Here is a 16,548-nt window from a genome sequence, read left to right as displayed (position 1 = left end):
TCTGATTCTTTTGTCTCTGAGGATGATGATGATGAATCTACCTTTGAGGAAGGTTTATCTATTGCTTCCAGTGGGGATTCAGATTTTGAGAACCCTGTCTCAGCCTCTCCGCTGAGGACCATTCCCTTTGAGGGATACCCAACATACCCTAAGGGAGCACTTTAAATGTGAAGCACAGTATTATCTCAGTCCAAGAAGAGGATTAGGGAATTTCTAGAGCTCTCTGAGCATAAACCTCTTGCTATTCCTCCAGCCTTAGAGGTGGTGGACGATTGTCTTACTGGATTCTTCCTTACAGACAGGTTCCCTCCCTCAGCCCATCACAAATATGATAGATTTTACAGAGTTCTGTATTCCCACAGACACCTTTTCAAGAAACTTGTAGCAGACACTGAAGTGTTGACTCAAGGTGCTAAGGGAGCTTAGGCTAGTACTTAAGTCCCCTGCCAACTGACAAAGAAAGCAGAGTCTTGGACAGGTTCAGAAACAAAGTGTACACCTCTGCTACACTGGTTATGAGGGCTTTGAATTGCCAGTTTCATATGGTGAAGTTTCAGGAAAGCATTTTAAATCAGATGAAGCAAAAACCAGTTGAGGTTGAAAATAAGACACTTTCCAAGGAACTGCTGGACTTCAGCAGTTCTTGCTGTTACATAGCTAAGCACTCTTTGCTATGCAGCTGTAATGCTATGGAAGCTTCCTGCAGGGCAGCAACTACAGGATTTGTCATTAGAAGACATGCCTGGGTGTGAGTAGCAGTCCCTTCCTTGAACATGTGAAATCCAGTCTCTTGGATGCTCCTCTGGACAAAGATTTCCTTTTCAGCTCCAAGGCTGAAGGTGGAGGATAAGACCATGTCCATGCAGATGGTCAAAGACTTCAGATTCACCCTCCTCATTTCAGCCTCAATTATCCTACCAAACAGTGGTCCTTTCCGGCCTCCCAGTCTAAGCCTAGACATAGGAGACCTCCAAAGGGAGTAGATTCAAAGGCAGCACCAGTGTCCTAGACAGTAGCAAGCAGATTCCAGCAAGTCTGTGGCATCCTGCCAACAGGGAATCTACAGAGAGCAAGCATGACTCTCGCATGACACACCCTTTCCCCCTTAAATCCATTCACACCCCCACCACCTCTCAGGCTAGGAGGATGTCTATCCTTCTTAGACTCATTACTAGGATTCAGTGGGTTCTGAAAATCCAACTCCACTTCAGGCAGCCTTACATTCAGTAAGGTTTCCCAGATATTCCCTCAAACCAACAAATAAAGACCTTAAATCAAATACAGCTCCTGTGCACCCAGGAGTTCTGTGGAACCAATACCCAGTGCATTAATAGGAAAAGGATTTTACTCTAGTATTTTCCTAGTCATCAGAAAAGAGGGGTACCTGGAGGCCAATTCTAGACCTGTCAAGACTCAACAGATTTTTGCAGGTACCATAAGTCAAACAGCTGACCCTTCAAAAATTGCTGCCCATGATTTCACCCAATTTCATAACAGTAGATCCAAAGGGTGCATGCCTCTACACCTTCATAAAAGAATCTCAGAGGAGGTTCTTGTGCTTCAGAGCAGTTGTAAAGCATTATTAATTCTGCGCTCTGACCTTTGGTTTATTTACTGCATCCACAGTTTTCACAAAATGCCTACCCCCAGTGATAGCCTTCTGCAGGTCAAAGGGAATTTACATTTACCTACTTAGATAACTGCCTCATTCAGATAAACAGATCTAGAAAAACTCGAAGCGGATCTACTTTACACCCGAGTACTGCGGTTAACCTTCAACACCCAAAAGTACCAAACCGTCTTACAAACAGGATTGTGTTTTTGCAGGCCTTGTTGGACTCCTCACTTAAGACCTTCTTTCTTCCAGACAGTTAGCTTTCTAACTATTTCCAAAAGCTCCTTCTCAGGAGCTACCTCAAAGCATGAGAGTTCCTCGGAGCCTTTGGTTACATGGCCTCTTGAATTCTCATGATATCCCTGGCCAGACTACATTTGAGGATGCTGCAGTGGTGCCTCAGAAATGGGTGTTGTCCACATTCTCAATCCCTCAACTTCATGGTAAAGCTTCTCCCTTATCTCAGAAAGGAGTTTGCCTAGTGGGCCCAAGCACACTCCCTCAACCGGGCGTTCTCTTTAGATTCATCCCTCACCAAACTCTGATCACGGATGCCTCAGAAATAGGCCGAGACCCACCACAACAACTTGTAGACTCTCGGCAGATGGGAGAATGTTCTGAAACAAATTCATCAACCTAAAAAAAAACTAATAGCAGTAGAAATACGTTTGATTGTCTTCAAAGACCAGTGGAATCCAGGAGTGTTCCTGTGGTATATAAGCAAGTGGGGGTGGAGGCTCACTCTTAACCTCTTTATTGCTTAGCCATGGACCTCTGGGAAATGGCAAACTCCTTAGGTCTGCACTTCATGGGCACAGTACCTAGCAGGAGAATCCACTCAACTGGCGGATAACCTAAGTAGGAGCTTGTCAGACCTGCATGAGTGGCAATTGCATCAGGAAGTTTTTCACAGCATAGCCAAAGAATGGAGCGTGCCAGAGATGGACCTTTTTGCCACTAAAGAAGTTGTTCACTTGAAATAGTTTTGCTCATAACTAAATCAAGGTCAGCCTGGAAGACACACATTCTCCTTACCTTGGACAGGCCTATTCCAATATGCCTGTCCCTCCAATACCCTTGCTCCCAGGGGTACTGCTGAAGATAAAGGAAGAAGAGCCAAGGGTCATTCTCATAGCCCTGGACTGAACAAGGCAGCACTGTGGGTATCCTCTAATGCTCAGTCTAAGCATGAAGGAACCATGGGTGCTTCCTCAACGAGTGGACCTTGTTAAACACCATCATTCACCCTAACCTGAACATTCTTAAATTGACAGCTTGGATGATACCTGGACCCTCTGGAGGGAGCCTTCCCTCAACAAACAGGTCCTGGACATTCTGAGAGAGGTCAGGAAACATAGAACAAGAACATCTTACTCTGCTAAATGGAAGAGATTTATTATGTGGTGAAGACAAAAGGGATTGAGCCCTCCTCTAGCCCAGATGTCAGTGATCATTTCATACTGAACAGAATTTTTCAACAAAGGGCTTTTTTATTCCTCTATTAAAGCTCATGCTTCAGCAGTTTCAGCTTATCTGCCTGCGCAGCCCCCTCTCTTCTATTCTCTCATTAAACAATTCCTAAGAGGGGGTTATCCAAGTTAGACTTCCAAGGAAACCTGATAACCCCATGGGATCTCAGATTTATTCCTGAGAAGCTCACCCTCCCACCTTTCAAAATAGCTGCCTCCACAAACATTTAAATCCTGACCTGAAAGACCACTTTCCTGCTAGCCACTGCTTCAGCTAGAAGAGTTTCCTTTCTTTTCTTAGTGGCCACTAAGGCCACTAAGGACATTTTGGAAGCTGATACTTGGTCCTCTGCATACCTTCACCAAACATCACCTTCCAGCCTTTTTCAGGTCCAGAGCGGAGTTTGTCACTGCTGCCTTGCAGGGCATACTTTTTTATCCATAAAATTTCCATCCACCCTCCTCTCAGCTTATGGGGTCATTCCATCAGTTATGACTGCAATAGTGAAACCCTAAGAACATTTTGTGCAGTTGTGTACACTTATCATAAATGTAGATGTTTAAACTTATTCACTGTTGCTATATTCTTTCCCTCCCTCCTTCCCCATTGGATTGCAGTGGATATTTTCCTCTCTACCTCCAGGTTGTTCCCTCCTCTTCTGTACATACTCTTCAGTTTCTGAGCTTGGGCCCTTGACCTTAGGGACCTGTTAGAGGGGCTCTTATTTTTTTGGGGAAAAGAAGGCACTGAGGGTATAGCGCTGGCTTACTGTGTCTATAACCAGATTGTCTTGACATTGGTTAGGCTGGCCCAAGGGCTTCCACAGCAGAAAATCCCATCAGTTATGACTGCAGCAGTGAATACACTCAAACATCTAATTTTTATGGTAAGTGTACACAACTTTCCTCGCAAAAGGAATACAGAGAGTGAACAAGTCCTTTGTGGACTGCCTCAAAGCCCTATCCCTGTACTTGGTCTTCTACAAATTGCTTGTAGTTATTTATGCCTAGCCTACAAGGCATTCTCTGATCTCACACTGATAGATCTGTTGCCCATCTGCAAAATATGTAGCATCGGAGATGCTCAATCCAAGGACCTAAACCTCATCCACTGTACAAACAGGACATGTTGGAAGGACAGGTATGCATGTCCGATTACCCTTTCTCTAGTACATTCATCTTGAACCAAAGGTAATGCCTAACATTATTTATATGCAAGTTGGACCAATGGCTGAGAAGTCACAAATTTACCCATGGTTTGGCACCTTTGTCTACTGGACAAGGGTAGCCAGTGAATGTTTGATGTGTACAAGCCTATATCGTATCCGTTGAATTCCTTGTGATATTGACACGTCAGTGATATTTTGGTAAATTTGAGGTAAGCTTGGCTAAGCTTAAGGCATCTGTTAAGCTAATAGTTTAGTAATCTCTCATTAAAATGTAAGAGCAAATGGACGTGTGGATTTCTGACCATCTTTTACTGCTACACCAGCAAAAGGAAATGTCTGGCAGGCACAGATAAGGCATAAAATAATATGGTTGCTGCAAATAGTGGGACCTTCATGCAGGTGGGAAGACTTTTCTCTGTTTTGGGAGCTGATTCTTGGTCAACTGTCTACATCATTATCAAGTATTACAGATTAATTTCTAGGTCTCAGGGCCAGGTTTCGGTTTGTCAAGGGGGGGGGGTCCTACAAGGCTTACTCAGCAGGGGTTACCCCCCCCCCCCCCCCCACTCTCTACCATCCAGTCTACTTAATCTCTGGGAGTCGTTCCAAATGTAAGGAATACTGGAACAGTGATCTAAAGAAGAAAATAGTACAGTTGTGTAGGCAACTTTGGCATACTAGTAGATGCTCGTATAGGTCACTGTGGCAGTACTCTTCTCTCGCCCACCTCCCATCTAGAGAGGTACTTTTGACTCCCACTTCTCATGGCTGGAGTGGCAAAGATCCTGTTATACCATCTCTCCTGTAGTGTAGGATCTTTCCCTTTTCCTTTTTGCCCACTAATGTAGACGGGTTATTTAGCATTTAACTGAGTAGAAGGACGATTTCGCCTATCTTGACTCTAGATACTGGAGTTCCACGTAGCTGTCTGGGTCTGCCTACCACTTTTAACATGCAGACTTATCCATGAATTCTGCTTCAGTAAATTGGTGGACAAGAACGTTCTGAATACCTTTTTATACTAATCCAGGATGGCCAAATGCTGTTCCAGAGGGAAGACTTCTTGAACTGGTGGCCAGATGGGACACATGTGGGACACACAGTGGTGAAGTCCCAGATGTTAGGATTACTGTGTGACCGTAATCAGTTCAGTCATGTACTTGTGGTAAGTTGCCTACATACTTAACACTATTCAGTAGTTAGCTGAAGGTGTAGTCACTCCTGACAGAATTTTAGCAGCAATCTTTCAGAGAAATATAGTTTCTGAGCTCTACAGGGCACATGTTTCTTGCAGTAGCATAGTTTTTTGTACATTATCTCATATGAGTAACTAGTTTTGGAAGTCCTCTTCAGATACAGTGGATATGATTTCTATGTTCCAGTAGGTAAAGTGGAATTCCTGTAGTGGACAGGAAGAGCAGTTGGACCCATTGAAATGACTGTACCACTCCTAGACAGAATATGTTTGGCAAACTATATTTTGGTTATTTTTGGAAGATCACTTCAATTTTTTGTGTGCATGGAAACTGGTCTCTGCAGCCTTTCATGATGGTTTTAAACAAGAGCACTTTGAAATCAGAACAGATAATGTTACAGTAAAAAGGTATTCAAGTAAACAAAAAAAAAAATGGGTACTACCATCTGTGGCAGGAGATGATCCAGCTTTGAGAGAGGGCAGTACAGTTCCACCTGCGACTTTCACCATATCACATTCCATGTTTGTAGAATCCGCAGATGCCTTGAGCAATAAGACAGCTGGCATATAGGAAAATGGGATCTGTACAACAATTAAAGATGATGTACAAGTGTGAAGCTTTTCATAAGTTGATATGTTTGCTTTACATCACAAGAATTTGGTTGTATATTTTGCTCACATTCTGCTTTGACACAGTGTGGGAGACATTTTTTGCTTCCGCATGGACTCTACCCTTTAATACCTGTCTTCCTTTAATTTCCCCTGTATTTAAAAGGTACTGCTCAAGGCAACACAATTGGGCTAAATCTAATCCATATAGTTCTTGACTAAGGCAACCTTGATATTCACCGCTGATGAGCTTGGTCACATTTCTACCATTGTTCACATCTTGGCAGTTTGTTTTTCTGCCAGCTTTTCCACAAATTGGTGGCAGCAATCTGTTAAGGCTTTGCATAAAAGAGTACTTGATTTAAGACTACCATAATCTTGTTTCTTCTCATTGTGACTTTATCTTTGTTTGAGAAATTATTTTTTCCCTTTAAACCAGTAAGTAAAGTTGAACTACCTTTCATAGAGAGCACTTTTCTAGTTGCTGTTAAATCTGGTGTATTCAGCCTAGGATCAGTCATGTAAACTTCTTGGTATATAGTGATGAGGGAGTCACTGGAGGAACTCCTCTTACGTCAGAAGTTGTATCATAATGACTTCAGTTTGGGGCAACTGGGGAACTGGATTATGCTTTTGAACAGTCTTCTTGATTGTATGTGTAGTAGGTACTTACCTTTTTGATTCAGACTGCCAGAATGGAGAATCTCTCTTGTGTTTGCTGAATCCACACAGACAGTTCAGACATTAGAAGTTAGAAATTAAAAAAAAACTGATCAGTTTGTTTCATTCCAGAAAGGGAAAAAGAACTTAACCATTCGGTATGCAGTGTGTCTAGTTACTTCCTGCAATATTTTTGATATGCCAAGTACAGTAAACCTCTGCAGGCCACAGTAAAAACATACTCCACTAGGGCAGTTGTGTTTGCAGATCATTTTGGAAACTTTTCTGCAGATGAACTTTTAAAATACATTGCAAGGTGTGCTTAGTAACTTAACTTGCAGATTGCATTAGCTCTTGTAATTCTTTATTTTCTGCACAAGCAGTAAAGGAAGATAATTTTTTTAGGAGTTCCATGGTATGCTGCTGATATTTCAGCATGTGGAACTGTCAGTTTAATGCTCTAATAGCAAGAGTAGCAGAGGTGTATACTTTTTTTTTTACCCCATCTGTCTAAAGCTCGGGAATCCCTGTCTGAGGGGGTGGGATTCTTAGCTGAGGTTGCTTTAATTCCTTTAGGTCCTTGAAAGATGACCTCTGGGTCAGCAGTAGGATTTTTGAAAAGGAATTTGAGAGTCAGGAACTCTGTAGTACCTATCAGGTTTCCTGGGAGCAGGAGGAGAAAGTTGTCAGGAGTCGAACTTGATTCCATAAAAAGGAGGTGGTAAATCTAATTCCTTGAGTCTCTCTTTTGACTGAGGATAGTCTTGACATTCCCATTGGAAATGCTTCCTTAAAGTATGAGGGGTTTCCCCCAAAGAAAAATCCTTGGGTGGAGAGGCAGAAGGAATGGATTCCTCTGCATCAGAATCCTCATAAGCAGAGAGGGGTTGCATGTCTTCATATTCAGAGGCATCAGAGTCATCGGACTCCTGTCCAGATAAAACTACTGGGGACAGGTCTCTTCTTTTGGAATGGGTAGCCTGGCTTCCCCTAGTAAGCATAATAAGGTCTTCCGCCGTTTTAAGCATTTGAGATTGAGGCAATGAAGTAGGTGCCTGAACTTGGGTAGTCATATTTTTGGGCATAGTTCGTACCCTGGACCTTAGAAACTCAGTAGTTTCAGAAAGAACTGAAGACGCGAAGGAAGTCGTCGGTCTGTGTCGGGTATCGGTAGTGCGAAGTACTTCTCTGAAGCCGGTGCCTGCTCAGCGGCTCTGGACCCATCCAAGGTAGAGATTTCCACAGGATCCTTCAAGGTAGAGATTTCCACAGGATCCTTAGTCGATGAAGGGTCTCGCAAAATACCGGACTCTGAAAGGGTTTCGGTAACGGCCTGCGAATCTACAGAAGCGGACATCAGGGGCTGCAAAAGCGCCTCAGTGAGGACTGGAGAACTTAAGACTAGCTTAGCGGAAGCGACGTTGGCAGTTTTGGACCTGTGCGGTCTGTGTCTGTCTTTATCCTTATGTTTTTCAGAAGATCGGTAATCGGATGGAAGTCTCGGTGTGGTATTTGCTTTCCACAGGTGAGACAATTAACTTTTTCTGACATCGGTTAGAGCAAGAAAAAAGGATCCCTAATGGGGTACTTAGCTTTAGAAGACTTCAACTTTTAATTAGGAAATGAAAACGCAGGTAGTGGCAGACCGGCAGTCGTGCAAACCGCTTCTGTTTCGGGCTCTTCGGCAAGAAAGACTGATATAATGGTGTTGGCTGCCTGATTTTATACCACTGACGACCTGACGTCAGTCCTGGAGTGACAGCAACCGGCACAGAAATACTAAGCCTCTGGTATTCGGGCCGACTGAGGGCTACCCCTGGCAGGATAATCCAAATGTGATGACTGCAACAGTGAATACACTCTAACATCTATATTTGTGGTAAGTATACACAACTGTACTTTCTAGCCAATTTATAATTTATATATGGTATTTTGTGTCCTTTTTCTGATAGGCTAGCCATTCTGTTTATCCAGCCTAAGGTCAGGTCCCAGTGAGACCGAATTAGAGGGAGTCTGCTGTACATAGTTATGTTGTGGGTAACCATGGCAATAGTTACTGTTTTCTTGCCATTGCTTGGGAAATTTTGCTAACAATGCATAAAGCAAAATTCATCAGAAGACAGTCATATTTTAGAGTGCATTGTCATCTCTGGTTAGTTTCTCCAAATCTTTTGGGTTTCTAGTACCATGATGGGAACAGACCCTATTCCTAAGTCAAAGTTCATGAAATTAGTATTTCAATCTGTGATAGCCAAAAGTACTTTTTGCAGCACCCACAGTGTGCCCAGAATTGACTTGTAGTTCATGTGGAGTTGTACATTTATTGGTAGCATATCTAATTGCAACTGTAAAGTCTTTTTTATGAGACCCATTGCTGCTACTACTATTAAAACTGTCTGGATATCAACTTCCACATTGCTTTTGTTTCTGCTTGCAAATCCTGGTGTTTTATGACTGTCTGTCTCGGTACATAAGACACGAATCACTGGGTGTAGCAAGCAAACAGAAAAAGCATAAGGAAATCTCATTTTCCCTATATATGTTTGAAGATATAAGTAATAGGTCAGCTGTTTCATTCTCTTTGGTTAATTCGACAAGTTGCCATTTCACAGTATTACACTGGCATTTTTTTAATTTATCGTTTATTATTGAGGTATTTTTTTTTCCTTTCCCATTTGCCTATTTAAAAGATGCTTGTTTCTGCAGCAGGAAATTTGTAAGGAAATGAAGGTGATGGTTTGGACAGCAGGTGGTAGTGATAGACTGACCTGTAGTGTAATTTTTTGAGAAATGCTACTTGTCGCCTCACAGCAAGAGGTTTCTCCCATTCGATTCTCTGCTGGAGTGCCTTCTGTGTGGAGTCTGCATGTCCTCCCCACAGTCAAGTGACGTTCGAAAGACATGAGTAAATGGGCGTGCCTTCGTTGAAAGTTGGGTGTCGAGCTGGCACCTCCGCACCGTGAAAATCTACTGCCAATCATTAGCGGACTGGAGTTCCGCTGTGGCGACCCCTAACCAGGAAAAACCGAAGGAACAACTACTACTGGGGGGGGGGGTGTATAATTCCGTATAGCTGCTGCTGAATGACTGCAGCCTGACTGCTGAAAATTTCTGGAGCATTTTCTCAGAGGTAGTTCTTGTGCAGCTGTTTTCACCCTAGTTAGCCGTTTTAGTAGTCCCTTCAGACTTTGTTTTAATAGTGATAATTAGTATGCCACTCATTGTGAAGTTATTTGTGGGGTCACATTTTTCCTGTTTGTATGTTCATTTGAATTTTTGCATACATCTTGCAAACTACTATGTTTTTTTTGCAATATTAAACATCACTAGAAAAATATTTTTACATTTCTGCTGTCATTGTGTGACTATTTATTATTTAAATTTTTAGTCAAAACTGGAGAACAGGGAGTACAGAGATGCTCAGGAGTTTGCAGCTGATGTCCGGTTGATGTTTTCCAATTGTTATAAGTATAATCCTCCAGACCATGAAGTGGTTGCAATGGCTCGAAAACTTCAGGTAAAAAAAAAAAAAAAATTGTGTGCAAGTCATTCAGAAAAATGTGTGTATAAGTCCATGCATGTATTATCTTGGTACATTTAGTAGTTTATATATGACACTTTTTCATATGATTAAAAACTGTAGCTCACTTTATTTGCATTTTGTAGTTAAATGCTCTTTTCTTATTTTGATTACTTAAGAGTGATAGTTTTCGATTGGTCATTAATTGCTTTGAAGACTTTAACACGTTCATGCTCAATCTTTAGTTAAATTTGTGCTATAAACAAATATCAACAGATTCAATGATGGGAAGTGTATGCACTATACTGATTAGAGTACAACTTTGGAAGAGAGGGTAGCACTAACACCAGAGTCAGATCAAGCACTAGGCGACATAGGCAGTCGCCTAGATCCCTGCGTCTAGATGGGACCATTCCATCCAGCTGTCTACAATTTAAAGAAAAAAAAAATACTTAACACTGCAATAGCAGCAGCATCTCTTTTAAGGAGAACCATACATCCATCACATGCCAACCCGGATGTAAAAACATTCTGCACTCTTGCATAGAATTTAAACTAGCCATTCTGAGTGTGTGTGTGTGTGTGTGTGTATATATATCTATGTAAAATTTAAATTGGTGAATGTTCTTCGTGTTTCACTGTTGCAGTCATCACATTTGGGTTATTTGCTTGCAGTAGTCCTCAGTCAGCCTGATTACCAGTCTTGGGTCCTGCATCGGTTGCGGTCTCATCTTCCATGACGTCAGGTAGTCAGGGGTATAAAGCATGCAGCCGACACCATTACATCAGTCTTTCTTGCCATGCAGTGCCTGAAGCAGAAGCAGTTCGCAAGTGCCAGTCTGCCGACTCCTGAAATTTTCGTTTTCGAGTTTCAGAACCGAAGTCTTCAACTAAGCTAAGTACCCCGTTGGGGAAACTTTTTTTGTTCTAATCCGATGTCAGTAAAAGTCAAGAATTGTATTTCTTGCGGAAAGCAAATACCTCAAAGATTTTCATTCGTACTGTATTCCTTGCCTAGGCCCTGACCACGACGTACCTCAGTGTTGGTTTAGTGCCTTATTTAAACAACGAACTATTCGTCATCAGTATATTTACGCTTCTAAATATTTCGGTACTCTGTTCAATTACCCAGATATGGCTTCGATAAGCCACCCAACTACCGACATTCTGAAAAAACGCAAAGCTAAAGACAGAGACAGACCACCGAGGTCCAAAGCTGCTGATGGCGCTTCTCCTAAGCTAGTCGCCAGTTCGCCGGTACTCAGTGAGGCACTTTCGCAGCCCCTGATACCCACTACTTAAGTTTCGCAGGCCTCTACTTATACCCATTCGGAGTCCGGTATGCCATCTGATACTTCAACTGTGGAACCTGCGGATGTCTCTACCTTGGATGGGTCCGGAGCCGCTGTGCAGGCACCAGCTTCTGAGGGTGTATTCATGCCTACTGACTTGGATAATAAACCGATGCAATCTTCTTCAAGGCCTAAAACTCGATTCTTGCCTAGAAAACCCGACGCCCAGACCGCATGGTCAGGCCTCTATGCCTAAAAAACAAATAAGAATGGCTGAAGACCTCCTTACTGTAATCAGGTGAAGCCAACCTTCCCCCTCTGAGACCTAGAACTGAATTTGCTTATATACGTATATGTATGTATATATATATATATGTGTATGTGTATATATATATATATGTATATGTGTATGTGTATATACTTCAAAAACGTCTTAAAACGAAAGAAATGAAGGAGCAAGTGGAATTAGCTTTCGTTCTTTATTCTGTGACAAGAACTTTTTCAAAATGACAAGTGTATGTGAAAACCACAATAAGTATCTAATAGTTGGTGTTGACAAACAAATTTGTCCAGTAGGACTACAGTAATATACATCATGTGACAATCAGTAGTCAAAAGAACATATTGAACTCACAGAAAAGAAAACCTACGTGAATAGACAGTGTAAATATCAATCATTAAAGTTCTGCTAACTGTAAAACTAGTGTTGTCATCTAAGAACACACTTAACATTCAGATTCTCATTCAAGCCTGGTGGAGCATCCGCATTGAATCTGAGTTGCCACAACAGCTCCTTTACTTCAAGTAGTGTGTTAGTATCACCCATAAAAGCTTCAATTCTTTGTAAAATTAAAAAAGTAAAACCATTGAAGTCTGTACATGACCGTGTTTGGCCAAAGCATTCCTAATATCCTTTCTGATGGCCCCCAAATGTTCTTTAATTCTAGAAGACAATTTTCTCAAAGTTTTGCCAATATAAAACGATGGGCATGAATTACACACACCAGCATATACCACGCATTCAGATTTACAACCATAGTGGCCATTAAATGCAACTTTAAAATTATTTGCGCAATGGCAGCAAATCAATCTTGAGGTAAGCAATAAATATATGCAATTACTTATGGACTATTTTCATCCTGAAGAGGAGAAACTAGTCAAATCTGTTAAGCAACAACAAGAGACAATTTTCAAAGACCATCCAGAAATGATTGTTAACTTGTCGTTTGAGAGTCTACTTGATGGAATAGCTGCATTTGAGCGCAAGCTACTACAGCAAAAGAGAATAAAAATATTAAGGGACACAAATGACTTCAAATTAGGCCACGTCTTTATGTGGCCTAGACATGCTCAGAGTACACAATCTGTAAGTCGTCAGAATACTATTGTTAATGAAATTGCAAGTGAAACTGTCAGACCGCATAAAAGTATAGTAAATATGCAAGATATTAGTGTTGCTAATACAATTGATACTTCTGCGAATTATGTCTCTGTTCAAAATTGTGCCACTACTGACAATAATGTTTCAATTGTACATAGTGAACATGACCATCTAAATATATATGAGGGTAATGCTTTAGCAATACCAGATGTTTCTGTTTTAGATAAAATTGCTGTTTCAAAAGTCTCTGATCCACAAGGCTGTTCTGAGCAGCGGGCTTTGAATTTATATCCTAATGTAATAGTTAATAAGAAAGTTAGTCAAACCCATCTGTCTGAACCTGTGGTCAGACCCAAAATTTGCCCTACTCCATTAAATAAATCCAATATTCCCCTAGTGGAAACCATTTCTTTTCCCTTACCTGTTCGAATAGAAAAAGGGGGGAGACTGTCCCGATCTATGAGTCGGGGCCGACAAACGGAAACTTTCAGGCGAATACAATCGGACTTTGAAAAAGATGTGGGGGAATGTAGCAACTCATTAATTATGAATATTTCTAACTATATACTTAGTTCTGAAGATGAAAATGTGTTGTTAAAAGGTTTAAATTTTATTCCTACAAGTAAAAGTAGAGTGACTGATACCATTATGGACTTAAAGATATTTTGTAGAAATATTATGCTTCAGTCATTGTATGGTAATAGTAACTATGAAGAGGAAGAGATGCATACATAATCTACTTTTTCATTTAAACGAAAGAGTACTTTTACACCCATACATCATCATCCTTTGGTTAATGCATATTTGAAATTAACAGAAGATGAACTATACTATGATAATGCAGGCACTAACAAGTATTGTGATGTTCACAAGAGGTCTAATCTGAGTTATAAGGAAAACTTAGCTTTGAAACAGCTACAGAAAAATAATTCAATCATTATAAAACCAGCTGATAAAGGTGGTTTAATTGTGATAATGGACTCCTCACGTTATTTGAAGTCCATGTTGAATTCATTAAACAATACTAATTTTTATGGTAAAATCACAGCAGAACAGGTACACTTAATAATTAGATCCTTATACCATGCATTAATGGATGTATATGAAGGTGGCTTGGTAACCAAGGAAACTTTTGAATATCTTTGTGTTGACAGTCCACTTATTCCTCAGATACAAGGACTCCCAAAGATACATAAAGACTCTGTAGATCCACCCATGAGACCCATAGTAGCTGGTGGAGGGTGGGCTACAGAGCCTTTGTCAGTATTTGTAGAGAAACATCTTAGACCTGTTATTGACTCAAATGTTTTTGTCTTGAGAGATTCCAAACAGTTTTTGATTGATTTGTATGAATGTGTCAGAAATGTCCCAGATTTCGAAAACATTCTTTGTAACGTTTGATGTACAATCACTCTTTACAATAATACCGAATGAATTGGGAGTACAATATGTGCATGATTGTTTAACAGAACATAGTTAACTTTCTCCCACTCAGATCTGTTAACTTATTTTCTTGAATTGATTCGTGAGAACAATGTTTTTACTTTCAACAATGAGTTGTATATACAGAGACATGGGGTTGCCATGGGAACCCCATGCGCAAATAGCTACGCAAATATGTTCCTAGCACATTGGGAAGGAACAATACTTAGTAAGATGGAAGAATATAATACTCACATTGTGTTGTATCGTTTTGTCGACTATCTTTTTGTTCTATGGAAAGGTAGTGTAGATGAACTTTTAAGGTTCTGTGATAAACTCAATAACTTGCTTGAATGTTTAAAATTCACTATTAATTGGTCTTACACTAGGATAGAATACTTGGATTTATATGTAGAGAAACTTGACAATGGCTTGATTAATACTGGAGTACATCGTAAATCATGTTACAGAAATTCCTTACTTAAAGATCCAGTATGCATCCTGAACATATTTTTAGAAACTTAAAGGCCAAGGAGTTTAGGGCATCAAGATTAAATGTATTGGACAATCATTTTTCTGATGAACTAGACAGTTTAAGCCATAAACTTTTGTCTAGAGAGGATACACTAAACATGAAATCAAGAAAAATTTGGCAGAAATTCCCATTTTACGTGGAAATATAGCAACACCATATTTTGGGCCTCAGAATATTATATCTTCCTGCTCACAAACAAGTAAATCCACCACATTAAAAGTTCCTTTGTTTTATACTATGGACAATAAAGAGCTTGTAGAAATTTTTAGAAAGTAGTGGATGATGATATTAAAGAAATTGTAGGTGATCGACCTGGTTTTACATATAAAAACAGAAAAAAATCTCAAGAGGTTATTATGTTACAATTTAATCACCCTACAAGTGACCTGGCAGGCTCAATGCGACCGTGTGCTGCATGCAATTTCTGTTCTTATATTGATACATTACATATATTTTTATCACCCTGGTTTGGAAAGGAACTTTATTTTTAACATAGAAGCAACATGTAAAAGCTCTAATTTAGTGTATTTGGCAGTATGCAATATCTGCCAATCATTTTATATTGGAAAAACGAATAGCATCCTTAGAGACAGAATTCGAGAGCATATTTATCACATCAGAAAAAAGTCCATTCATAATGCCTTAGCCAAACATGTTTCCAGTTTAGGCCCAGAACATTGTTTTTTATTCAGGGTAATAGAATTAATTCAACCTAGTATAAGAGGAAGGGGATATTAGGATCAGACCGAATATAAAGAGAATAATTGGATCATTACACTCAGGGCGGACAGGGGACATGGATTGAATGAAAGGGTTAGTATTAAGCCCTTACTCAAGAAACGTAGAATAATGAAATTATTAATAATTATAAAAGCGTTCACTATTAAAGTATTTATGATTTATTAATGGTCTAATTTTTTTATATTTTTTATATATTTTTATATATTATATTAGCTAAATACTAGTTATAAATCTTTTTAATTGTTTTTTATGGCTTCTATTGTGTATATATACACTTAAGGGAAAGTTGAGTTGTACCTTTAAGAACTGATTTCCTTAATATACACATTATTGTCATTGGTTCTGATGTTTTTGAATTTATATATGAGAGACTTTCTAAACCTTTTATTGTAACAGTCTGATGAAGCTTTTAAGCGAAAGCGCTTACTGGATATTATAAATAAATTATCTACTGATTTTAAGAGTTTTGAAGTTGCTTGTTTGCTCCGTTACCTTTATAATAACTCTGGATATTATTTAACTTTAAAATTATGTTTCAGTACATATGAACTTACCTCTATGAATATATGGACAAGTAACACATGAACCGCAAGGGAACATTCCTCTTAGAGAATAATTCAAAACTCAGGCATAAGGTAAAAAAAGACTGTCCCTGTCTTCAAAAGAAGCCCTAAGTGATTTAGTTCTTTTATATAAGAAAACGGGTTCATCACCCAGTTTATTAGCAACATTCTGACTGTTTGCCAGAATGTCCCAATTACTGAGTAAAACGTTCTTAAGTTCATCAGAGTCTCTGCAGATAGGGACAGGAAAAGCCACAGTCCAACCAAGAATATCTGAGTGTGAAGACATTGTCGAAGATATGTAGGAATGTGTGTCTGAAGAAGGAACTGCTACAGGACAAGAGGAGAGACGTGGTTCTGCCAGTGAAGAAGAGGAG

The 16,548-nt window shown here is 40.0% G+C and overlaps 1 protein-coding gene across 1 annotated transcript in view; it reads left to right on the top strand.

Moving 5' to 3' along the window:
- BRD4 (bromodomain containing 4) overlaps positions 1–16,548 on the top strand; it is a 1,872,054-nt gene that overhangs the window by 1,094,854 nt on the left and 760,652 nt on the right. Inside the window, exon 7 of the mRNA XM_044084437.1 lies at positions 10,106–10,234. Coding sequence (XP_043940372.1) covers positions 10,106–10,234 — 129 coding nt within the window. The remainder of the gene's footprint in view (positions 1–10,105; positions 10,235–16,548) is intronic.

The sequence above is a fragment of the Protopterus annectens genome, chromosome 9.part0 (genome assembly GCF_019279795.1).
Source record: "Protopterus annectens isolate FY-2018-M chromosome 9.part0, PAN1.0, whole genome shotgun sequence".
Taxonomy (NCBI): Eukaryota; Metazoa; Chordata; order Ceratodontiformes; family Protopteridae; genus Protopterus; species Protopterus annectens.
Note: the sequence above shows the minus strand (reverse complement) of the source record. Positions and strands in the feature narration are given on the sequence as shown.